The 27,926-nt window shown below is 39.2% G+C and overlaps 2 protein-coding genes across 10 annotated transcripts in view; both read left to right on the plus strand.

Moving 5' to 3' along the window:
- Nucleotides 1-27,926, plus strand: part of LOC113498558 (protein alan shepard) — a 106,130-nt gene that overhangs the window by 60,335 nt on the left and 17,869 nt on the right. For 5 of the 9 annotated variants that reach the window (XM_026878601.1, XM_026878605.1, XM_026878603.1 and 2 more), the window contains exon 2: nt 27,146-27,379. In XM_026878601.1, the coding sequence (XP_026734402.1) occupies nt 27,146-27,379 (234 nt within the window). Of the gene's footprint in view, nt 1-27,145; nt 27,380-27,926 lie in introns of those variants that run through there. The other 4 variants (XM_026878606.1, XM_026878607.1, XM_026878608.1 and 1 more) reach the window with 1 other exon arrangement.
- Nucleotides 1-27,926, plus strand: part of LOC113498564 — a 103,806-nt gene that overhangs the window by 20,818 nt on the left and 55,062 nt on the right. The window lies entirely within an intron of this gene.

Genomic DNA, 27,926 nt, shown 5'->3' on the forward strand with positions numbered 1-27,926 from the left:
CGTTATTATCGAGTCATGAATATAACAGTCAGTAACACATCAGGAAGTTATAATAATTTTCAGGGGGTTATCATGATTTATTAACTTCTTTTTATTTCATAATTTATCAAGCTGAAAGCATGAATTTGTTTTGTAAAACTACTGCTTTTTTCATATAATCATCGACTGTAATTATTACAACACGTGAGTAAACTAAACATATTTATAATTAGGCAATATATCACTCTCGGTACAATTATGTTCAGTTATTGCTCACACAAGCAACCCAGGACGGTAGAAAAACTCTCATTGACTATTCATTTTATTGTTATATTATTGATCTTTCATAGTCCATTGCAATTAGGCGCTTGCGGTGCACGTATTGCCCAGGCGCACGCCGCGCCGCACAGTTATCTATCGCATTAATTATTTATAACTTCACGAGCCCCTCCCCCCCGCCCCTAGCCCTGTACTGTCCCCTCTCCCCACGCCCGCAGCATGCGCACGCGCATACGGGCACTGTGAAGTAGGAAACGTAACAATTAATAACACTGATTGAATTGTCTGTTGTACCCCATTGATATTTCTTCCATTAAGTTTTTATTGTACTATTATTACCGTTTATTACTAGAATTATGGTATTAAATGCTCGATGATCACCAAGATAAGTTGCACTTCGGGGAAGCGACTGTAACTTTAATTCTCAGAGAAGTTTATCGTCTACATCGTGATTTATTGCAGTCTTATGCTGTGCTTGTACCTAACAAAAGGTACCTTATAATTTGATTTAGTTCTTGATTATATCGTATTGATTAATGATTACCTGCATTTGTTTTAGGTGGACGTAAGTGGATAATACACTCGAAAATGTCGTCCATTTCTTTATCAGACTGATTAGTCACCACGGCAGTGAATAATTTGTCCTTTGTTTGACAAGCAGGTTCTGCATTGTCATTTGTATTTAATTTTCTTTCAAAATATTTCCATTCTTATCTTGATTACATTGTTTTGTACACCTATGAGGTCTAGTCTAAAATGTATTTCCTGAACGTCAGTCAGTGCAAGCGTTAGATGTCCAGATGGGTGTAGAGTTGAGTGTGAGTGACGTCCCCACTTCACACAATTAAACTGCGACACGGTATCGACGCGGACAGGTTGTGTAGCGGGCCGTTTCGCGTGCACGAAAGTAAGTGAGGCGCTGTGATGTGATGCACGTCAGGTGGTCGGGGCAGGCGCGGGAAGGCGCGGGCAGGGCGGCAGTGACGCGACACGTCAAGCGGCAGCGGCGACACGAGGACGTGAGCCGGCGCGTGTGCCGTATACAGCTCGCCAGTTCCGGTGTATCGCCTCCGGGGCCCGCAACCCGTTTCGAGAGACTGATGACCGCAAGATAACGGAACGCAATACCACTAGAGAGGCCCGCCCTGCATGCACCCGCCGCCAGCCGGCCGCCGCCGGCCCGCCGTCTTGGGAACCACGCCATTCATTTTAGCAATCTCACAGCACGCGTTACGTAAACTAAGGGCCGTTAAGTAAATGCCATGCGCCCGAACCAACCTGTTCCGTACCAAATACTGAATCTCATTTGTGTCATGGGAACGCCAGACGTGCGCTTAATAAACCCATCCCAGTACTAACGGGTAATATGTCATGTGTACACTCAACAAAAATAAAACAGGTATTTTTAAAAGCTTTCGATTCGTTTGTTCAGAAAACAAACTTTTTTGATTTATCTTTTCTTAAATTAGAATCCGAAGCTAAAGTACTAAGAGGTACGCAAGATTCACGAGTCTGCAGACGATGAACTGAAAAAAACGATCAAAACATACAATGGCTGAGAGCCGGGTTGAAGGCTATTGAAAAAAAGGCATCGAGTCTTAACTCTGCCTACGACAAGACACCTGCGCGCCAGACGAACAAAAAATTCGCGCAAAGCAATCACACGACAGCGCTCGTGTGCCGAGCTACTGCCGAGAGGGCCGAGCGCCCGACACTCGAACAGGAAAAGAATTGCACACTTTCCTTTAATTTATAATGTTCGTTCACAGATATTTTACCTGTGCCAAGTTTCAGCAATATTTCACATTCATACTTTTAGAACGCAGGTTCTCGAATTTGAATATATTTCAGCTTTTACAAAGTACCACTTGTCGAATGAAAATATATTTCTTAATGTCTTGTACATTTTTGTTATACAAAAATATTTAATAGCGTTATCGTCCTTGACTTCGAAAACAAAAATATTATGAATTCGATTAAGTCATTCCTATCAGAAAAAAAGTAAAAATGTATCGTATTCAGTTTACTTAAAATGTATGTTAATATAATAAAATTAATTCGTACTTTTTTTGCGCTATCGAGCGTCGATACCGTGTATCAAAATGTTAATTATAATCACACGTTGCGTAAAGAGCGAGGTTGTCGAACTCGGATGATAAATAAAACGCTCCGCCGTCATTTATATTACACAGCGATCCGCCCCCGCCTCGCTCAGGTGCTACATGACTTGATTTATAAATATTGCTATAACTTCCTTAACCCTTTTTACTACTCATTAAAAACAGCCTTTCTTCATCAGATATGTACAAAAGCCTGACTAACTAACTTTCACTGTCTATTTATAATGTTGCTAACACAGCCTGACACAATCTAAATCATCTTGATAAGACAATATCTAAAGCCGGCGTGCTCTCCGCGCTGCTAGTTTCGCAATTTCCAACTACATTAAATCGATAAAATAAAGTCGTGTCTGGTTTATAAGGAATGGTTCGTTATGCGGTAATGTGAAATAGAGGCAGAATCCCCGGGTTGGGAATGGAGTGGAATCGAGCGAGACGGTAATTTTTCGCAGCCGGATGCCGTGTTACTTTCAACTATGAGGAATGCGGCCAGCCGCCAGTGGTCAGAATCTCATGCGCCGCGCCGCACCCGCTAGCCCCACCGTACACCGTACGTACGCTATGTACGCTACGTACACTGCCCGGGTCCCTCACTACGCTATCACAGACCACTAAGCACACAGTCTTGTTTACATACATTTATTTCTACAAATAATGGACTTGTTTCTTAAACGTGTTGTTTTTATATTGATGAAGCACACGAGGTTTCTAATTACATTCTCTACGAGCGGTTCACTTCTTAGTGTCTAAGTCCGGCTTTCATTGGAACGTAAGGCTTTCCGTACAATGCTGTGTAGTCAATCGGTGAAATAGAATTAACAAAGCAATGAAACAATTTAAAATCAGAAAAAAATGCTATTGACAAGACAATCCGGAATAAATTAATCTGGCCCAGAGAAGTGTGAGAAGACCCGATCTCAATTAGAGGGAAAATAAGGAGAAAAAAATAGGGTATAATATTCAATAAGTTTCCACTGGTCTAAAACGCAAGAGTAAGTTTTAAATCTTATCGCATTTGCAGTGATCTGGCTGTGTTGTTGTGGACAGCAGACACGGACGCGAGCCCGTCCGATATCCTACGTGTAAATACTTATCTGTCTCCTATAAATCATGTCATTGTTCTGTGAAAGACATCTGACAGACAAGTATTTATTTCCTTTCACACTAAATTACTGTAAATCAATGTTAGCAACGCTTATGCGGTTTTATTGCGTAAACGTGTTCTACACTTTCTTCCTAGTTGTTTCGATGAGGTAATTATGTAAAGGAATATTTTGTATTTACTCATTTATGTTTAACGAATTTTACTTTTACTGTTACTGACTAAACTCATGAAGCCATTTAACTGCTCCCTTCAATTGACTCCTGTAGAAAGTCAAACAGCTGATGGACTGTATGTTTTCCTTATCAACTGTATCTTCAAGTAGACACTAACGAAATAAATCAAGCTAGCATTGCGTACAGCCTCTAAATAAGTGAGCAACTATTTACGAATCATGTAGCTGCACTACTTATATGTATACTTGTATAGCTACAAGTTTACACGCCGCCGTCTGGTCGCGGGCCGCAGCGGCCGTGTGACGTCACGCTCGTGATGGAACAATCAACATGACCATCTCGCGATGATAGCATACATAAGAGATTACTTTCCACGTTATTTAGGTCACCCTTTCAGAAATTTTACGTCCATCAGACACGGACAAGGACGACTCGCTTATCTCGACGTCCGCCAGCCCGTGCACACATTATGATGCTTGCTTTGCAAACATAATAACATGAACGCTGATAATATATAATATACCTACCTAAGTCTTTGTACAAACCGAGTTGTATCGCATATGAAAAATGGACGCTATTCATCATGTACGGTAGCGAATTTAATACATTTATTATGTTTAAATTGCAATAGTGAAAAATGATTAGGCCATTAGATCTTATAGGCCACGCCTAACAAACCATGTAAATGTCCTACAGACAAGAGAGATTTGCATACCGACCGTTTGTATTTGCGAATGGCGTCTAGCACCGAGAGCTTGTCGAAATTCGCAATGCTAATTATACAATGGCCAGACGCACCTCGTGTAGCACCGCATCTGTCGGATTCAATCGTACGCATCAAATAATCAACCTTATAACATGTGCGACAAGTCTCTGTTTACAATGGAATTTAGTGTTCGATAGCGCAACCAAGAACTAGACACGTAAATTACTGTTCACCAATAGTTGAGTGAACGATCGCAAGGTAAATTCGCTTCAATTATGAACGATTATAGACGCTAGAATCGCGTGCAGGTTACGGTGCAGGAGCTCATCGTAAGCTAGGCCGCGCGCCGCCGCCGTATTCACGGATAACTTTCGACAGTCATTGAATGGAGGGTTCGATGACCCGACACCGAAGCGTTGTTCAAATTTGCATGTGTCAATGACACGATCTGCAGCGGCGGCGCGCCGCTCCGCTGCGGCCTATACTTTTCCTTTCAGTCGTCGTCGCCGCGTCGTTCACCGAGAAACACATTTCGGAATGACCTCGTGACACAGCTGCACCACCAAATGGACATATTAATCTTTTTTGCAATACCTGAGTGTACGATTTTGATTACGATCGATGCATGAATGCGATTAAACTTAATTTATTGTTGTTTACAATGAAAACGCACTGGTTATGTAATCGGAAATGGAACTCCGTTTTTGCTCAAGCATACAGGTGTTTCCATTGGCGTGTAAGCTTAACTTCAAATCTTGTTACGACGGAACCGAGGGACGGCTCAACAGGTGAGCGCTATAAACGCGCCCCACTTTCCCATTGCTAAAATACATTCATTCAGTAGTGAAGTCACAGACAAGTCCAAAAGATTATTTTGGATGAAAATTAATATCTAGCAAAGAGTTTAGCAAGAATCTTCCGGCCATCAAACACGTCGAGTCGGAACGTGCAAAATCCAATAAAGAACTTGCGGCACCTGTGCCTTATTACATTCTTTTGGTGATGCTCACCGGTCGGTGCTCACTGAAATTCGCCCAACTTTCCATGCCAGGAGATTGCTTGTTGTACAACTTTTACTTTGAAAATTCGTTCCATTAGTATCAGCGGTGGAACGAAAGTTTTATCAACGAAATGTTTTCATAATTCAGTATTAAATTCTTCTCCGTTTCGGATTCGAATCGTGCATTTTTAGGACAAAAAGCTTTTGCTAATTTTATAAATCATTTCGAAATCATATAAAAGTTAATGTAGGTGTCCACTTAGGTATTGTAACGTTATAAATAATAAGTATACACATCTCACATGTATGAAACAATGGCGTCCCCTTGTGGGCGTTGCGATCTTAATTGCAAATGTGTTATTAGCATATGCGCTTTGTGAGTTCTTGAATGGTGCGGGCTCAAGGCAATGTGCGATCTCCTTACCAGTAATAGATGGATGTCACCACGACCACAACCTGGATACTAAATTAACCGTCGTACGTATGTAACGTATGTGCATACATCTCGGCCGAGCACACAAACTAGCGCTGCTTTTTATTACGTACTTTGGTATTCTTTAACAGTGCTATATGCAAGTACAGAACCAAATGTACGAGTCGCACGTTGCCATACAGTCCTGGGTTGACCGAACACGTACATGTTGCATGCCGTTTTAATAGCGAACGCGCCCACAAATAGAAATTTAATTATAACATTATTTTAACAGTTACACAATGAAATAAGCTAGTTTAAAATTTTATAAAGTCCGGAGCGTTGTTCCAACAAATTTAAGTGGTATATAACTGTGTTCACTGCAGCGTATTTAGCTACTAATTAATAAATAGAACACTCTAAACATAGTTTTCCGAATGGCAGCGCCGAGGAAATTATAATTAGTAACTGTGTGTGAAACATAATTGGTTTGCACCCATTACATACATACGGTATGTATTAAATCATGCAGGCTCAAGTATACAAGTGTTGTGAATCATCAAGGTGAACAGAACTACTGTTTGAAAGCGTTATCTATGTTACGTGACAGGATTATCAACTCTGCCATATCACTATCTGAAACTGTTTCAAATATGATCAATATGATCATACTATTAAGAGTTAAAGCTGAAGAGTTTCTTTGAACGCGTTTCGGATCCGATTTGTCGAATACTTTCAGACTTAAACAGCCCATTTGAAACAACGGGAAGTTATAGAAAATATACCATTTCGCTTTAATTAATAGGAACAGGACAGTTATTCAATACTTTAGAAAAACTGTTAGAAGATGCTTGCGTCTAAAACGATTAATCCGATTGAAAAAAACAAATGTATTCACAACATTGCGGAGAAAATCGCACGCAACCGCAATGGTTTTTATACGCTTTTTAAAAATAGATACAAGCCGGTTATAATGTTCTGCAATCACTTCAGACTCCAAGTCCCTAAGGGTCGTTTTAAATAAACACTCAACGAAGGACTAGGTACCTTTAATATATTCAAATGCTTCATCAGTTTAAGTACAGTACTAACTTCTTTAATTACTTAACTAATTCAGTATTTTATTACCTAACGGGTTTGTTATCACACGATCCGGTATTATTTGTGTAACTCAACAAGATACGTTCGTCTTATCATTGTTTCATTTGTAATTTAAATTTTATTATTAGGTACATATGAGTCTATTTACAAGTGTGCCTACTAGCAGAATAACAACATTAATTACAATATACATGAGTGATGGTATCAAGGGTCATCCAAATAAATAAAACAAATATCTATTATGATAGTGTTTGACAATTTAATTATATACAAAAAATACTACCTACCTATAATGTTAGCTTCTTGATTTCACTTTGATGTAGGCTTTTAGACTTGTAGAGCGGAAAAACAGTCAAGTGCGAGTCGAACTTATGAGGGCTTCTTGCAAATAGGCTAAAGATAAATAAATAGGTAGAGTGACTCTATATTTACCATTTGCTTTTATATCAGCAACAAAAAATTGATGTAAAACTTTGATCTTTGCAGCTATCATGGTTTATGAGATACAGCCTGGTGACAGACGGATATATAGATAGCGGAGCTTTTCCTATCCTAAACCTAACACTAGAAAGTGGCTTTTATTTTAAACATGCTTCGCTTTTATTTCTAGAACAGACAATATTATGGTCGAAAGTGTACCATCGGCATCGTTATCATTCTCGCCGTATAATATTATCACTGTATATTACACTTTGTAATTAGATGGGTTAGTTTCTTTATTTATTGCTTCGTATTAGTGTCGGCTTGCCTTCTATACCAAGTTATTTACGACTTGCCATGCCATGTTCAGCTAATTTCCACTGTTACACTGTTAAGTGGTACGCCGCGACAAATAGGTCGACTTTATGAAACTTGACACTTGAGGGGACAGTCGAGGCCTTTACAAGCGTGTGGAAAACAATAAGTAGCACTAGCTGTTGCCCGCGGGCCCGCCCGCTTTGAATCGAAAATGATCCCACAGAAACATAAAATCGGGATAAAAGCTATCCTATATTTTAATCCTGGTTCTAAACGATCTGTGTACCAAATTTCGTCTAAATCCGTTTAGTGGTTTTTGCGTGAAAGAGGAACAAACATCCATACATACAAACTTTCGCGTTAATAATGTTAGCAGGATGTGTCAAGTTTAAACTTTGGGCCGTAGTGTTGGTAATGAGTTGCCGTGTGACCGAAACTACCGACAGTTTCTAAGTGTATCTACTGTTAAGGCTTCATAGGTATTCATTACATGAAATATCTACGGGCCCAGACACATAAATAATTCAATTATAAGTACTTTGCTAGACGGTTAAATCAATGTGTTGAATTTTAATTTGACTTCCTTCTTCCGTTCGTTCATAGACCTTTAGAACTAATTCTATTTATATTATATCCATGTTGCCTATATAGGCTATATTATATATCATATTATAAAAATAAAAAAAGTAACTAGATAGGTACTGAAATTATTCCTAACTGAAAAATATGAAAAACGAAAGTTATTTAAATTAACGTGTGTTGAATTTTACTACTGTATTTTATATTTAGTGTAAATGTGTTTAAACATTATAAATCTTGCAAACTTCAAAGAAATTTAATTTAAGTAAATAGACTACAAGAGCAGACATAAACTGCTCAAGTGTGAATTTATTTCAACTTCTGTCGCAAAGTGACAGTATTTTATTGCCAAGGAATAACTCAATGTTCAAATAACCGATGGTTGTCCTCGAGGCTGTATTATTTCAAGTAGAATATTGTTATATTTTCTGCACTAAAAGTTACAGGCTTGTTACAAACAAAAACTTGCAAATCAATTGCCAAATAAAAAAAAAACTAAAAAAAACAGTATTTATTCAAATTATTTGCCATTCTGCCAAGTGCCATTTTAAGAAAATTTCAGTTTTCTTTTACCTGTATTTAATTATTAATACACAGCTCTACAATTTTGTAACGTATCAATTAATCACAATTCTAGTATAATATAGCTTTAATTCTGTTACTTATAACTAAAAGACTATTAAAACGAAAATACTAATACGTCACCTTATTTTTATAATTTTATTACAGGTACGTAACTCGTCGTTATGCCAAACGGAACGAAGTTACATATACAGTACTAACAGCATCATAATAAGAGTGAGTACTTATTCTGTCACAACTTGTTATCGATGTTTTGGAACCCTGTCAGACTCGATGTTGTGGTTAGTATAAGAGAAACATTCGTAGCCTATTCTAGTGATTGCTGTTGCTTACAATGTACTTGGTAGATGCGCATGTATGTGGAACGGTTCAAGGGTCGTAGTTCATCAAGGCCTACCACCACATCTTGAATGAAGTGTTGCAGCTGTGAAAGAGAAACGGCGGTATATATTTTGTAGAGCGGCGTCTTTTTTTCGCAACTGTAATGATTTGATTTAAGCAATGGTGGTAGGTCAATTATAGACGAGATATCTGTTTAGACGCATCGGGTCCTGGTAAGGCTTGATGCTGTTCATATTTTTTATCGGTGTTTTCAATCTCTATCCGTAAATAGTTAGTTCATGTTTCTATTTTTATATCTATCACCTGATATACAGTTTAACATTTTGAGAACGCATAGAATATCCGAAACATCTTAAAAAACCTTACGTACCGTATTGGCGAATATATGGAATTGTTTTTATTGTGTGTGACTCGAAACGTGTCGCACGCAAAATGGGTTGGACGTAGCTCACGAAGCGGTTCGCAGGTAATTCTTGGGCGAAACAAACTATACTGAATGTGTAACGATTTGTCAAGCGCCGAGACTCGGGTCGGAGAGCCCGCGGCCGCCGGTCCCTTCCCGGGCCGGGCTTCTTGATCACTTTACGACGTCGTATATCGCACGTGCCGTAATTGAAGCCAGCAGTGCGTGTCTTGTTTGCTCATTCCGAACATCCCACTAGTTACGTTCGAACTGTACATTTCAACGAATGACGTGCCAATGTAATTTTTATATTAACCGCATCATGCGGAACTTGAAGCGTGCTCATTTGAAAGGGGATTCGCTTGTTATCTGTTAAGCCGTTGTACAAACAACTTCCATTACTTACATTAAAATTCAACAAAAGATTATTCTTAATCGCTGTATTGGCTCCGGCTCGAAACCACTTTTATCGGCGACGGCTAAAAGAGATTCAAACGGATACATTTAATTAGTCTTGTTTACTGTAGCAGCGTACAAAGCTTTATCAACTCTTGGTCCAAACGAGATATTCAGTACAATGAAGATGTTGCATTTTCTTTAGAGCTCGGCCCGTGTAATGTAAATTGCTAAACGTAACAATAAGTTTCACGTCAAATTTTCTTTGCAATGTGCTGGAATTTCTGAACGTTGTTCTGAGTTAGGTATTTACTTAGTTAATTAAAGTACTTCATATACGTATAGCGGCCGCTTAATCTATATGCTAATACTTAACGTGGTCATGTTACATAAGCCGTATTGTGGTATTGAGTTACAATTGACACACTTTACGTGCGTAACTGTAGGTTCTGTTTTCAAATCTAAAAGAAAAACAACGGGATTTAGCAATATTGCAACATTTTACGGCGGCATTGTGAACACACATAAAATTTATAGGCATTAACGTCTCTAGGCAGGCAATAAACAGTTAGTCCGCTGAGTAAGCCGGGAGCGCCACGGGACGTTTTAATATTTTCTTGTGTCGACGCCGGGTTTGGGCGAGTGGTGCCGCGGACGCATCACTCCGCAATTAAGGGCCAGACAAAACGTCGGCGACGGGAGCGGGCGCTTCATCAAATATTAAAACCGGCCAGTACCCGTACATGAGCAAATCCTACAGCGCATTTAATATTTTACTTAAAACGGTCTGCGGTTGCCACTGGCGAAGTTTTCTTGCAGGTTTGCACGACGATTTAAGTTTGTGTTTTAGTGGTCTCAAGGGTAGGCCCGTTGCGTGCCCGCGCCCCCGATAAATACTTGATGTGATGCTGTTATAAGTACCTTCATAGTTCCGCGGTCCCGTCAAACACCGCTAAATATTATGACCTCCTGTTAGGGAAAACAATTTCCGGTGACGTTAATACTTTAATGAAATATGTGGGCTAATATTAACCTGCTTCCAACGTTAATTAATTTGGGCTGGATCACGAAAAAGCCATTCTAAACACTAACCCGTTTACAAAGTGAAGTAAAACAGTCGCTAATGTGTCCACCGAAAACAAATCGTTGAGTCGTGCCGGAGCCCCTCGGCAGCGCGGCGGAGGCTAAGTGCGGGAAAATAACAACATTAATCGGATGCGGTATTAACTCCCCAACTCAGTAGCTAATGAATATTCAGACAAACTGACACCGCTTGTCTTGAATTTGCAAGAAATAATCCCCCGGTCTGACAGACATAAATCTTAAAGTATCTATGCTGCACATAAAAAGCGCCGGACCCGACTATTTACAATTAATAAAGTAGGCACTATTAGTACTATTGTAATCTTGTCATTTAAAATTTATTCCTTTTCATATAAAAAACTAATTCCGTGTACTTATCTCTGTTTGCTATAATGTTTTTGCGAACCACGTCACGTCTTACAAGTCAACGTTTTTGCTTTGTTGAACGTCCCAAATGCGATCGTAGAAAAAAGAAAATTACTTTCATGGGTATAAGTATTGCAGGAAGTACGAACGTCTTAAGCACTTAGCTTTTTATCTATGAAATACACTATATCGTGGATTGCGAAAGCAATTTACTAAAGTAACTAATTGTATGAGCTTTAGTCGTCAGGAAAGGCAACATGTGTCGGTGTGGAACATACGTTTCCTCAGGAAACATTACATTATGTAGGGTGACTGACTGCTCTACTGAATAATTTTAATAACACCAAAAGCATTTGTATCAAGATCTAGCACTTAAAAATCAAACATACTTCTAAAAAAGACCGTTTCAATAAAATAATAAAGTCACAAAACCAATTTCAGGCTAAACCACAGCGTATACTATCGTAGTGTAAATATTGTATTTTTATTGCGCAATACATCGCCGTTGCACAGGCAATTAAGGAAACAAGGAGATTTCATTAAAAATAAAAGAAGCCCACATCCCCCAGTGAACAAGGTACATTGTATTATTTAGTACAGTGATTATTCTTCTCCGTGAATAATGCATGTTGTACGTTCCACAGACATAAAGCGCTTTATAAACTCGGATGTAGTACACCTTGTTTTATTTATACTTTTGTAATTCGTTGAAAATCATTGCGTCGTAAGTATCATTGCTACCAGGCTCGTGATCCCGCGCTCCCGAGGAAACGTATTATGTTTATTTCATTTTACTTGAGCACGTTCTTCAAGTTTATTTTCGTTAAGTAAATGTATTTCGCCCTAAAACATTGGAGTGTACACCCGGCTGTAAGCGACAGTCGTGAAGAGAGAGATGCTTGTTTTCCTTTAACACCGGCAGTGTTTGGAATTCCAGCGTCAATTAAATGCTTGTTTGTAAACACGACAGACACCGAGAACAGTGAACGCGATCATTTTCAACGAACGCGCCTTTCCTCGACCCCTGCGCCATCGCCGCACCGTGCAAGCCGCCTTCTTTGAATTCAAACCACCGTGTCCCTAATGCGATAATGTTACACAGCTCAATTATTGTACACTATACAAACAGGCGAATAAAAACTAATTAGTTGCACTTTAAAAGACGCGTTATTCGTTGAAAGATAACATCCGAACAAAACTAAATTATTTAAAAAAGTTGAGTGTTGCGGTACACGCACATTATGAGCATTGTATCTAGACAGACGCAATAAGGAAAATTTAATCAGACAGTAAAAAATATACGTCAGTATAAACCGATAGTGTACATTGTTTGTTACAATTCGATTCAACGAAAAGTGTATTGTTGTGGTGTTGGGTGGACAAAGGGCGCGCGCGGCGGATGCGAGCGGAGCTATCGCCGATTGGAGGCGAGCGGGAAAGCCGTCTTCCGCCATCGCAGCCGACGGATACCCACCGCTGATTACCCAGAGATGCTTAAGTAATTTCGTGTCCGTCCCTCGTTAATTGCGGGAAATGAGTTAATTAATTGTTTTCCTTTTCGCTCGGATTTGTGCCATTTAGACCCGGCGTTTATTCAATTGATTGAGACGATTTAAAAGGTGCGGTGGCTTCTTGAAGCGAATATTGCTGCCACCACTAAGCTTAACGGAGTTGATATTAAATGCAATGTTCTCTCATGACCGTTTATTACCGATAGTGGTGTATGAGGTGCCCATGTTTAGCTGCACGTCTCCGGGTGATATAATGATAATGGCCATCTTGGCAGTGCGCGAGTATTGTGGTGTTTATGGCCAGTCAGGCACACTATGGGCACACTCGATATGAACAATCACCGGAATGACGGATCATTAAAAGCATCTATTACCGCCGAGTTCCTTCAGTAAATCTATTACACGGTAAAGGATTATCTATGATTTTATCTAAGACAGCTTTTTCATTGCGAAACAATTGCGATTATTAAAGAGTAATGTAATTAAAATACGTAATAAATTATTGCTCTCCTTATACGTGTAGTATTCCTTCATGCTCCGTTTTTTCGCCGACTACTTTGTGAAGAAACAAAGTGCCCTCGCAGTACGGTGAATTTTCTTTTGTTCAGCGTCTATCCGTGAACTACATAATTAGAAGAGCAGGCTACAACACAAACAAAGAGCGTAGGTTTTAGTAAATCCTTGAAAACTGATTCCTGCGAAAGTCGCATCATTAAAATTAAAAATGTTTCGCGGAGTGCATCTGCTTTTGTGTTTTGTCGATGTATTTATAGGGGAGAGGGCGGTGACCGAGCAAGCTCACCGCCGCCGCCGCCCAAACTCAGCCCTCACTCGCTTCGTTTGAACACAATTTGTTATTTACGTGCTGTGCACCTCCAGACAAAACAAAATGACAACTTCGTGCGATAAAACATTCAGTTACAATATTATTTTGACGCTGAAACGCTTCTCGGTTGAGAACGTGTTTTTGTAATTAGACATGTAATTTACGTTAAGCTTATCTTAGAATGGACCGAACGTGATACAGGGGTCGGATTACCTCTCAGATAAAAAAAAACGAATCATAACATATTTCAGCGCTCGCTTGGTTTTACTAATTAACAAGATTAACCGACAAGTACCAATCGCTATTTCTATCAAATATGTATTATAAATTATAAAATCTTCACGGGATCACACCGCTATCGAGGATCCCGTTACGACTTTCAAGTTTAATTAACTTAAATATTAATATTCGTAATCGTACGCCGCAAATCTTACAACTGAATCTCTGATTCTATATAGTAATGGCTTCTATAACAATTTCGTTCCATTCACCAAATGGAAACTCTGCATTTTAGAAAATTACCGTCAGGGGATTCTCATTTATAATGTACAAAATAAAATAATATGGCTGGATATCGCACGAGTTATCTACTTACAGGTATACATTACTGTAAATATCATATTCTGTGGGCGGATCTAGATTAGTACAATCGCAGTACCTAGATGACTGTTTCAAATTAGCCTATTGTTAGTACATGAGTCAAATGATCGCTAATTACGAATTACGGAGGCACAGTACGGTGAAGGTATCATTATCGGAGGCAGGTTGTCAACAAGGGTGATGATCACTACTTGTGACGTACGCAGCTTGGACGATAATATTAGACGGACTCACATCATTAGTCACCGTCCGCTTCGCTTAAGAACCAAGGGAATCGAGACGTGACGCGCACGAAGGTCGTATTTATGTCGATATTCTAGATGTTAAAGGTTTATATCTAACGATGCGTAATAAATTCACATTTGTTTCTGAAAAATTAATAAGATGCACCAACAATCTCTCTAACAATAACATGTCTGACATAACGATTCATCTATCCCGAAAAAAAAGATTTTAAAACCTTCACGTAGGCACCGAAGTGCTTTTCCAATCGGAACGTCAAGTCAAATTGCCTTTTGTATTGAATACTCGACACTCGTTCACAAAACCTACAGACTGGCATTTGTATTTACTCTAGCAATAGTCTGTCAAATAGTGCAAATATCGTGACACGTTATGACGTCAGACTGCACCGAAGCGGGAGGCACTTGACGCGGCGCGACGGCTGACCTCCACCTTGTGCAAACAATCAGCTCCGCCATTCAATCCGCCAATACCGACAGCCTTCTGGACCTGAAACATTATGTATTATTGTTTTCATTACCGTTCTTACCCTGTTCTTTGCACTGGCTTCCTTTTATTTCAGTGGAACCAATACCGAAGCAATTATTCGTGATTGGATAGGCACGAGTAATCACAAATAAGTTATTTCTAAAAGACTAACAATCTAATGAAACGAACAGCTTGAAGCATAGTATAGCTATATGAATAATATAATATATGAACTAATTTATCGAAGAAGTTAGTTGGATTTATAAATCTTAGAATGTTACGCTAAATAAATTAGCGAACCCACATCCTCCGGGGAGGTCAGATAACATCTGGTAGATTTATTCGAGCCGATACTGGCTAAGTATGCCGCACTAAATAATATTACGATTTATACGATGCTTAACGTCGGCTCGCATATCATGCAACTATTTGTTGTAATCATTATAAATGGACCCACTAACGAACTTAATTAAATAACAGCGAATAGTTCTGAAAATTAACGGCACCCAGTCTAATTCAAAATCCACTTAAAGCCTTGATCACGTAACTCACTACAAACAAGCTGTTTCGGGGAAGATGTGATATCAATTAAATTTCCGTGTGTTATACAATAACGGACGGATTACAAAATGGGACTTTCAATATTGGGGTTTAATTTGTACTATGTCAACGTCTCGGAGATGGAATGGCGGCAGCATATTGCGGTCTAAACACCCGTGTGATTGGAATCCGCTTTCCATATCGGATAATCGCCATTTGCAATTCATGCTTCTAAACTAAAGCGATATATTTCCAAGTATTTGTACTTCACCACTGGAATATCGACTTGTGAACTTATAAAAGCGAATAAAATCACTCGACTTGGTAAAAACTAGGAGATTACGCGGAGGTGCACTTTTCGTTATACGAAAGCTCTCGTTTCGACCGTCGACAGTTTTCGCGTCTTCGCAGAGACGGTGTAAGCCGACCGTAGGTACAGTTTCAGATCTGAAGTGAAAAGCTCTTTCCTCTAATAGCATTACAAGTCTGTTGCCTTTTAAGTGAAGATATTACTGCGAATTTTGACAAGACCCTTATCTAGTTCTAAAGGAATTAAATGTGAATATAAAACGTCTGCAGAGAGCACGCCCGCCTGCTCACGATCGCGTAAGTCGTTCGCATTATCTCCTATTTCCCAGGATTGTGGTAATTGGCTGTACGACGTAAACGATTACCTAAATGCGAAATCCTTTTCTCTTCCAATCCCCAGGCTATTTTGGTTGCGTTTTCTCAATTTACTCGCCAGTTCGGTAAACGAACTCCAAAATTCTGAATCAGACTTGATTGAATCGCAGTCGTCCCCGCGGGAATGGAGTTATTTTCCAACCTATTTCATGGCACGTCGTACGATCGACAAGTCTCACAGCCGTGCACCTCGCTCGCGTTTCATGTTTGTGCCCTCTCGAGAAATTTCTTTCAGTTCGTTTATTTGTTTGGAAACTGTCGTTCCACTCACAACACCCATATTTGATATTGGTACATTTTTTATGATTTGTGAAACAATCGCCTTTGAGGAACTCCCGCTTTCTTTCAATAACTCTTTGTTTGTGTAGTGAGCGACAAAAGGTTTGCTTAAATTATTACAGCTTTGTCAGATGCTAGGTAAATAAGGGTCTATTGCAGCGACGTACAAACCACGTAATATCTTTCGAAATGTAAGCACACTCGTATCGTATGAGGGATAATCGTCAGCAATAAAAGAGCTCATTTGTGTTACTGGTCCAGTTGTTTCGATTCACGTTGCTCGGACAATGGGCAAACGTACGCACAATGTGGCCCCATCGTCATCAATCAATGTCCCTCGCGCCCCCCACCCACGCACCCTACCAGACTGATTTACCCCTTACATTACAAGCAAATGCACGTCTACGTAAATACCAGTCAACTGAGGCAAATTGAAACTAAAATACCAGCTTGCTGTAAAGCAAAAACAACATCTAAATGTAGACTTTCCAGAATGCATTACAGCAACATGTGACTGGTCGTTTTACCGGTAAATTCTGAAGCAAAAGTACGTGGCCACTAATGTTACAAGTCATACTGTTGATTGAATCTTGTGATAAGTGCGAACGGGCCTTCTTGGATAGATGTTCATCTATTACGTAAGAATAACATCAAACAATCTGTACGCTACGAAATTAATTTCAAATTTTTCATTAACCTTTTTGTGGATTCAAAATTGATGATGGTCCCGCCGCGTGCATACAACTGACAATACAATGTCAAAAGGAGACAATCAGCAATCATGCGTCATCCCCGTGAGATTACTCGAAACAGCCATCTGCGTAGTGCACACACAATAGCGTGTTTACAGCGCTCATAATAACTGCACTGGTTTTTCAACAAACTGCTTTAGTGATTGCATAAACTAGAATTATTTAAAGCAATTAGTTACGTCTTCTGTTCACGTTGCTCACCATCAAAGGCCTGTACTGAAGTGAATGATTTGCTTGGAAAATTTATGGATTTTTTATTGTATTTATGTTGTTTAGATTATAATATAAATTGTTAGGGCGATTTACCACGAAGGCTCATTACTATGTGGCAGTAAGTCCAAACAGGCCGGGTCCGGACGTCGCGTGACCACTCGGGACATTCCCCACCTTCATTACCACTTTAAATAACACCATTCAACCCAAACTATTGTATTTAGTCAAAATGTATTAGAAAATTACCCTTTCTAAGAAACTCTAAATGTATTTGAAACCTTCTTACTTATGATTATTATTTTCTTTTTATGTTCCAAAAAGTTGTGACTGCACTTTGAATTGATATTAAAATACAATGCATTTAATATTTTGTCACAATACTTACTTTGAAATAAAACCTATTTTCAATTAGCTTGAATATTACATAATCAATACAGGTAGAACAGGCAGTACATATGTACGAAGACTTGGGTCAGTATTTGAACGCTAAGACAATACGTAACCGTCCCTACAGCAGACTGCAATAATCTGGTAAATTGCCCACAAGCGGTGGGGTAGGCAGCTACCGGCCCTTCATAACGAAGTACTGTGTCTAGCTTTAAATACAATGCGTATTGTATGTATGCGGATACGAAGCGGTGCCGTATTGATACCAGACAACTCCGCCAAGCATTGTTAGCATACGTGATACGATATACACGAATATTGATCACACGTATTTGATTTTAGTCCAGATTAGAGTGCAGGTTATTTACGCATCTGATTTTTATACAATAGGTAAATTGATAACTTAAAATTGGATGCATTTCATTTAAGTTCGAGTCTGGAAGGATTTTTTACAAATATCAAATAAATCTGATGAACCCATAAATTTATTTCTAGTTCAAAAGATACAACCTGGTGATAGACTGGCACATAGACCGAAAGATACCCCAGTATTAATACAAGGTAAATGATAATGAAACAAAACGCCAATTGTTCTAAGTTTCTAACGCTGTTATCAACCAGTCGTCACGCTCAACATATTTCTATTTAAATAACAAAGCATAACAAACGATCCTAATCGTATCTGAGTTACTGACGACTGTGTAGAAAGATTCAATGTGGTACGTTACATGTGACACCACGATCATTCGGCCGTCTGCCGCTCGGATGCGATCACAAATCGATAACCATACGTCACATTTCGACTCACACTTACGTATGTTGATCCGTGTATTGTGATCTGACTTCAGCTGACCCAACCGTTATCTATTACAACGCTTTTAGTACGCGCCTAATCCCAATCAGCGGGGATTTCGACATTTCCTCTTTGTTGCACCCTTATCTCAACCATTTTTTTCTCGCCTCTCTCACAATGGCTACAAATAGTATTAATAACAAATAAACATCTGTCGACGATATATTTTACGATCAAAAGAGGATTGCTGACAGAAATAAATTGTGGGCACGAAATATAACTATCAAAACAGTGGGCAGTAGATAAGCCTTAAAAGATTTTGATTTTGCAACCATCGTCAGGCCTGTTAGTCTAATGGGTTCGATTCTCACCCAAGACAAATATTTGTGTGATGAGCACGGTGATTTTAACTGTGTCTGGGTGTAATTTATCCTTATTATATTATGTTTATTAGTTATCTAATACCAATACTATAAGCTTTGTTTAATTTCTACTAGATGGCGTTGCGTGAAAGTCGTGGAATACCATATTATAATGATTATTGTGCAGGCTGCAGCTTGTATGTAATAGTCTCTGCTTATGAAATAGTAAACAAACCTGTCTAATGACTAATAGTAACAAGCGATGACTCATGTTGTGCCCAGATGGGGAACATAACCTGTGTTTATAAGAATGCACGCGCCCATAAATTCCTTTACGACTCCTTAAATTAAGTTAACAACTTACTTTTCTGAGGAGTTTTATAATTGATCGGCTGATTTGGTATCGATGACAATTACAATTAATTATTGGAATGCAATTGTAAGTGAAGCTGTATAAGAAGCGAGTAAAGCATGAACGTGAGGTACGCACGTTTCACCAATTTATATCTGTTGGCATGTCAATGAAAGTAACGTAATTAGTAATTGAGTGCAATTAAGAGTAGCACGCCACGACAACATCGGCAGTCACCACACTCGCAAGTACTCATGTAAACAAAACTAACATAATTACAACACAATTATGATATTCCCATCGATACCAAGTGCTGTTTCATGTTCAAGATTTTTGAGTGCTTACGGACACGTTATACCTTTTAAGAGATTATTCTATGTCAACTCCAGCCGGCTTGCCCGGTTCTAATATTTTTTTAGGATTTTGTCTTATCGGAGCCTAAGTAATAGATTTGGTCCCTTCATGACGTCACATGTTCTTGCTTTCAATATTTCATTTTTATATTGGACATTTCATAAAAACGCCCGTGTATTAATCATAATAAAACAGAAAAGTTGTTTAACAAAATGTTATCACTTAAACAGTAGAACAAAAGAATTCGGGCGCCGTTGTTAAAGATATTTGAAAGGAAACAAATTCGACGCGGATCATTTCTTATTTTGACGTTTTGATTACAAGCTATGAGCCTCCGAATCGTTTGTCCTATCCTTGTGCTTTATTAAAGTATTTCATGATAAAAAAAGAAAACGAAATTAAGCAAACAAATATTCGGCAGACGTTTTGCTATTCCTTATATCATATATTTCATCCTCAAGTAAGCTTGATAGTTTCTGTCTACTTGCTTTTGGCTTCGTACCATATCGTTATTTATACAGGCTATACTTATAGTTGGAATCCAGACAAAGTATTTTTATGGCTCCAAGTAAAGACGTAACACTCATATTTGGGCGATCGTCGCAGGCCCATTCTTCTCATAGTTTGGCGACACCATTACGGCATTCTCAGCGCGAGTGAACCATAAATCTCCGGGGGCTTTACAATGTATTCTGCATGCAGGCAACTGCGCTTCCTAGCCAGGCAATTATTAATCTTTGTACGAGATTGCTAACTTACCAGCCATTGTAAGTCCTCGTGGCTAATAATTTGGCAAACATAAAAAGCCAGTCTGAATACGTAATGCGTGCGTAGTTACTTACCACGCAAAACATTTACTGCGCCTTAACAAGGTCCATAACTCGAGAGCCTTACAATTTGCTTCTACTTAAGTTTGCTTTCCAATAGCTTATGTTTGCTAACAACTGCTACTACTAATGTTACTTTGAATAATTACAGATTTAAAGGGTTCTAAGAAGGTGGGCAGAATAAAGACATAACCTATTTGTTTTTGATGCGTTGTGTATATAAATTTTAATAAAATGATGCCACTATTATAACAAGACAACACAAAGACCGCAGCTATCAGAATTCCTGCTGCCGTCGCTCGTCGCGTCGCGGGCGACCTCTAGCACATTAATAATAATAAACAGCAGCCTGTAACTATCTCACTGCAGGGCAAAGCCCTCGTGTCATACCGAGAAAGAATCTGTCACATTAATAATAAAAAATGTTAATACATTATTACATGCATAGTTTCTCAGGATCGTGCGTTAGACGTCGTTCGCAAAGAATGCTTGACACTTTACGTATTCACGATAAATAGTTGTATATTTACTATGCACATTCCATCGGAGGCACGGTGCTCTGCAGTTTAATATGGTAAAATCTTACGTGTTATTTGATCGCAATTTATGATCTCGCTAAACTATTAAGTTATTTGCGCAAAATGCGACTCAGATACTGTACACAACAACAGGAAGGACGGCCTTGCAATGGCAATAAATTAGTAAGTATGAATATTTTAGCAAAATAGTTATGCAGCATAAGGCTTAGACAATTCCGCATACACGCCAACATCCAACACGCATTTAACAAAGCTTTCAAACCTGTTTAAGTATGTTCAAGTACCTACCTATGTACGTGCAGCGCTGTTAAAGTAAACTGTGAAGTGAGCGCGTACTAAACACCACCGCTAAACCGTAGCTGTAACATTCTCAAGTGACCGAGCGGCTTCGGAGAACTCATCAAGTGGACAGCTAGTCGGCTACACAAAACCTTTAAGAACTTTACTTGCTAAATGATAACTGGGAAGCAATAAAATGTCTGCCAGGATTGGATAGGAACTGGCGCGCCTGTGTGCAAATGAACCGGCGCGGTGTACGCCGAAGGACGCGGCCGCATTCCGCACCGCACCACCACACAGATGACACACATACCGACACGTACTCCGCCTGTGTGAGTGCAACAACACATTCATGCCAAAGTACATAAGGCACTTTTGCAGTACGCCGGAGTTGGCGTCAGTGTACCGCTAGTTGTGGAATTCCTTATTACGATGCAACACGTTGCATTCACGAAATTGTTTTAGAACTGTTATGTTGTTAGCCGTACGCCGTCTACGCACCGCGCCGTTATCGCTCCACATCCGATATCAATCGGATTCATATTCACCGCCAACGAAATATTACGATGCGGATATTTTATTGGCGCTTCATTGAGTTCCGCCGACGTGTGAGAGAGACAAAACGGAATATCTGCAAAGCGGAAACAGTTTAATCACGCAGCGTATACGCTGGCAGGCGCTAATCTCGCGTCGCGGGCAGCCGTCGCCGAAGCGAATCGCATACAAATGTGCCGCCAGTCAGAGCAAAAACTGCTGAATAATGTCCCCTCACAGTTGTACCACTCGGAGGTACGGGCTTTATAGCACACATAATGATGCAGCCACGGCATGCTCTACGCGTTTTACAACCGCCTTATTTTTGTAAAGCTTTACAATAACGTTTTTTATGAACGCGGTATTTTATCGGTGTTTGGTTGTGTTCGACACAAGTAATAATCAAAACAGGGGGTCAGGTTGCAGGCATGTGCCAAACGTGTCACCGCCACGGATCGGGTGACTAGTGACGATATACCTACAAAAATCAATATATAATGGGTACTTTTGCACTCGTTTAGTGCATAATTTTATCTCTAGGAGGTTTACATAATAAACCTGAAAAAAAATTGAAAATTAGTCTTCATTTTTGTATTCTATTAACATTACATTTAATATTCATCATCATTAACTACCTGTATTGTATTTATTTACATAAATTCCGTTCATACACTTTAAATCACAAACATTCTAAACACTGTAGTAAGTAATATTCAGTATTTGCCGATGTAAACTGATTTATTATCAACTTACATAACGTAACTGACCTACGCAAGGTAAACATTTTTCAGTGAACCGACTGACTGATGACGTTTTTTTATACTTATTCGTTATTTACTGTTCGGCGAAATGACTCAGATTAGCGTCACTGTCATGACTCACTGTCGACTTTGTAGACAAATAACTTTTTTCTGCGTCTTAAGTAAATCTATTCACCCGTACCCTAAGTAGACAGATAAAAAAATACTTGATTGTATCCCAAAGTAGTTCAGTCACGATTGTAATACCGCAAGAAAACAGAGGTAAGGCACACAAATATAAGTACTAACTAATGGTGTACAGTTAGTGCAACAGAAGCAAAACCGTACAAATTATTAGCATAGCTGTCGGCTCAACAATTTTGGAGTTATATCCGGAATTCATGGAGGACAACTGCGCTCGTCATCGCGGCTTTGTTTGCGGGCCGCAGTGAGCTGCTGGTAATCAGACAAGCCGGGACGGATTAGACGCGGTCGACGCCCGCAGCCCGGGGGGGGATGTGACTGCCACTACTTCAGATGTCTGCCTTCTAATTTGCACAGCCGTCGCAGCGAAGGGTTGACCTCGTCTGGTGATCGCCCACTCAATTAAGAATTTCACTTAGCCTCCACAGGGGCTTGTCTATAATTAAAGGATTATTTCAAATTAATACCAGCTTGGCAGCATGTCAATTGTTAGAACTTATTACAATAGTTGATTTGAAGTCTAACAAATAGTTCTACTTCGCCTTAAATGGCTGTTTTCCGTTAAATACTTTTAGCGAAACCTTTATTTGATCCTGGGTGCTCTTACTAAAGTCGAGAAGTTGCTTCAGGGACCAATTTTATAGCCTCGTATTGACGATCGTTTAAAGTGGCAACATAAGAGCCTAGGCGAACGTATTGGAGCCGCAGCGAGGGGGGGGGGGCTGAGGCTAACGTGATGACCGTGTGTAATTCCATTAAACGAGCAGTGAAATCTCAATAGATCCACTTTCGCTTTAAATAAAGACGAAACACAATAAAGTCATGAAATGTAATAAGACACTATCCCGTTCCGAATCGAATTTGATTTTGATTCCTGATCGTATCGAATTTATGTCCATCGAAGTTTGAATGGACAATAACTTTGTTAGTTCGAAGCGAGTGGTCTTCGCAGAGAATTATAGCGCTGCCCTGAAATCGTTCATGTTTCATATCTATTCAAAGCAAGTTATATAAGTCTCTGAATAGCACTAGTTTTGCTCATTCTGCTTGCGCGAATAATTAACTCTACTTGTTAACTGATTGAAAGACCATTTAGTGTTACGCTTAGATACTTATCATTTAAAACGGTAAAGGAGCTGCAAAACAAAATAAATTATTTGAATGAATTAAACTAATGGGTATTTTATAATTTATCAACATGATCAATACAATTAACATAACGCGTTATGCTCTAGACAGTTCATTATAATAAAAACATCGCATAATTATAATAATCCTATTGTGAACATGTTTTCTTGCCACATATTTCATCACATTAAGACGTGAGGCCTTGAGGGTCGATAAAGCTTATGTGTGAGCACTCTGAGCTAGTTCTTTATAACAATCCACAGAATAAGTACGCAGCTTAAAGCAATTCCAGGGCGTACTCGTGGCTATAGTTACAGGCGTGTCCATTCCAGATTAAAAGCGGATCTTTAGTGGAGAGGGGGCGGTGGGAGGCAGGAGGCAGCAACAAGCTGGGCCGGCGAGACGGAGCCGGCGCGACCCGCCGACGCCAACAATCCCACTCGACATAAAACTAAATCTCCACAGACTCACAACAAGAAAACGCAATAGCTCTCCACAAAAGACGACGTGAACATTGGCTCGAGTATCAATTCTGTGCTATCTCGGCGAGTTTGTGTTCTCCTCACTGACGACATCGTAAGCAAAACATTTGAACATCCCTTTGACTTCTTCCTCAAGATTTACTTAAAACAACGTAGCTATTCACTTTGTAGCGTACATTATATTAAGCGCTCTAATTTTCTATTTATTCTACAACAATGCTAAGTAATAAGTTGTTTTAACTTTGTGCTATTTTGTATAATGCCAAGAAAAACGAAGTCATTCTAATGATTAATCGTCACTCAGAAAATAGTAGGACGAAAGCTAAATTATCGCTAACTTCATGAGTTCTGCGAAATGGAACTTTATTTACGTAGTGTCGGGACAAAATTGACTATTAACCTTAAAATGCAGGCAGCGATTATGCGAATAATTTATGTTCACTAAACAGTATTTTACAAGGAAAGGCACATGAGACTACAGGGTAAACATACTTATTAAAGGATTTAATCATTTCGAGTTTTTTTTGTAGTCAACGCGACCTATTCAGGTAGTTTCGGAAGCATATTTACACCCATTAAATATTAATTCTCATAAGGATTCTGTCTAATCCAATGCCGCCAGTCTCGCACAGGTATAAGAAGTCACTGCTTTTAGTGTAACAAAAATATATATTTTACGCTAATTCCTTGTCGGTGGCCCCACGCACACTAAGCGGATTGCCAGCTTATCGCCTTACAGACATACTCACCTATTTCTTCAATAGCAAAAAATAGTTTTAAATGTATAAGAATGCTACTTATCGAAAGGAAAAAAAAGCAACAAAGCCGTGATCCTTGAGGCTTTCCTAGTGGGTTTTTCGAATTCCGTGACTCAAATAATTAAGTCCCCAAGATGGGGGTCGCTGGGTGAAATTATACATTGTTATTGCCCCCATAAATCTCATTTTGGGTGAACGCACACGCCCGGAATAACAAATATAGATAACAAAAATTTCATATTACATCCCCAAGGCGCGAATGTTTTACGAAATAACTATTTAAGCACTTCCTGCCACGATCTAACGTGATTATTGATCTAATGTTGTGGTCATTCGAAGGGAAATTTTATTACGTATTGAAGTAGGTTAATAGAGCTTCTGTTCATACGTCTTTAAGGTCTATTACTTCTATTCTTCTTGGCCAATTAGCTGCGCTAAACTGTACCCCGCAGATATATATTTTCTAAGAAGTCTTCCTTTGAACTTAATTCTCATCCACTGGGAATTGTGAAGTGTTGAACTGTCTTGAAAATACATGTGAATTTAATTCTTTTTCCCGTTTTATGTTGGTTGCAACACTTGCAATAATGCCGCTCCTTTTCTACCACATTATGTACTTTTAAAAGAATTTAATATACCTTAAGAATTATATATTTCTTAGTTCGTACTCTATGTGCTTATTCGACCTTATTTCTTTCTAAATTGACTTATTAGTCAAAAGCGAATCATTGAGCAGCATTTAACAGATATAGAAACTGCAATTACCGTCAGCAATTGTTAATTCAATAGCGCACCGAAAAACTAGAAACTATCCGGATTAGAAACATACAGACTGTGTGCACGAACATTATGTGCATGTATAAGGTATTCTAGACGTTTGCGAAAGTCTACAGACACGCTTCGTCACGGCTCTCGGCACGAGAGATGCCAATCTGTTATAGTCATATGTCTACGTCAGTGGCGTGATGCAACCGCCGGTGGATCCTTAGATATCACGGCTAAACATATGCGCACAACTTATTAACGTAGGTTATAGATTAGTTCTCATTTACCGTTCTGTGAAAAAGAAGTGCTGTTTCTTCTGCGAGTGGATGGACTGAACGTATTTTTATAATTTGGTTGACGTGTTTTTTGTGAATGAGCTATATACTGAATGTTTTTTAGCTTATTGGATTTGCAGCTCAAGTTAATATTTTACAAAATATTTAAATAACAATTAAGAGTCGACATGATTAACAAAGTAGAATGAAATATGGCAACATAATTATAAATACATTTTTTAAACTTCGCGAACTAATTATGCACTTACCATTAACGGTTTAATTAATGAAGGCCGATTTAACCGTCCATTGCGGTATCTACGGTATATGTTTGCAGAGCGTTATCGCCGCCGGTGAAAGTTGTTCAACTGCACTCAACTTGAAGTCATTTTGTACAGTTTTCATAAGGCGTTTTCCTGTATTGTGTTGTTCGTTCAGTGTAGGACATGTCTGATGTCGTTTCCAAAGCATGTGTATGTCAACCCGTCGTAGATTTTACTTTTTATTGTGTATTTAACGTATGAGTATATATTTTATAATGAAGAGTTACAACCTTGAACCTTGTCGTTGTTGAATTGACATTGTATTTGTTGTATTGAGGGCATGAGCTCTTTATGTAGCCAATTATCAGATCACACGCGATCCTTCAAATGTTTTAAACAAGTAATTCTGAAATTATTTCTGTACCTACTATGTTTCTATTTCTCATGAGAAAACTGATGTAATTTAATTAATGTTAAAGAGTTACAACCTTCTTGTCAGTAGTAGTTGATGAATTGAGGGCATATGCTCTAACCTCTAGCCCATTTATGTAATTATCGGATCACACGCGATCCTTCAAATGTTTTAATGAGTGATATTAACAGTAGGTCTGTATTGTTTGCAGAGCACCGGCGGCTGTAGATCGGCGAGCAGCGCGGGCGCGGGCGCCGTGACGGTCGCGAGCGCGGGCGCGGGCGCAGGCGCGGGCGCGTGCGCGGCGCGCATGGCAAGCGCGGGGGCGCAGTACCGCGGCGGCGCGCAGCAGTGGGCCGCGGCCTATGCGCCGCAGCCCTGCCGCTACCCGCCGCCACAGCCGCAGTCTTACGCAGCGGCGCCGAGCCCATACACCCAGCACCAGGTAAGCCTAACATAATCACACACAATACGAAGAGTAGATACGAGTACGAGATACAAGAATACTAAGTCCTGACTGTGGTGTCTGAAAACCTAGAATCCAGCTAAATAATAACACGGGGAAGGAGAGCCGTTTTTTGAGAGGAACTGTAATTGAAAGGCATGAAAACGCCATTGCTCCTTCTATGTGTATAGAACCTTGACTTACTAGTTTATGGGAAAAGTTTAGTTAGTTTAGCGTTCCGAGGTTTTAACCAAAAACTTGCTTTGAAGAAAAACTGAACAATTAAGTAAAATTGTGTTTTGTCTCTAGGTTTACGTTTCATAACGTTGTTACAACCTATAAGCATATAGATTTTGTTACAACATATTTAATAAATTTGCCGAAAACCAAAGCAAAACCTTCATAAGTACCCGTATCATCTTTGATATAAACTGCCTTACGAAGCGTAAAGCAAAATACCGTAACCTATTACCAAAAAATCATCATAGACACGGTTCATTAAAGGTCAGTTATAATAACTTCCGTATTACATTATGTTAATCCACCT

The sequence above is a fragment of the Trichoplusia ni genome, chromosome 11 (assembly GCF_003590095.1).
Source record: "Trichoplusia ni isolate ovarian cell line Hi5 chromosome 11, tn1, whole genome shotgun sequence".
Lineage (NCBI taxonomy): Eukaryota > Metazoa > Arthropoda > Insecta > Lepidoptera > Noctuidae > Trichoplusia > Trichoplusia ni.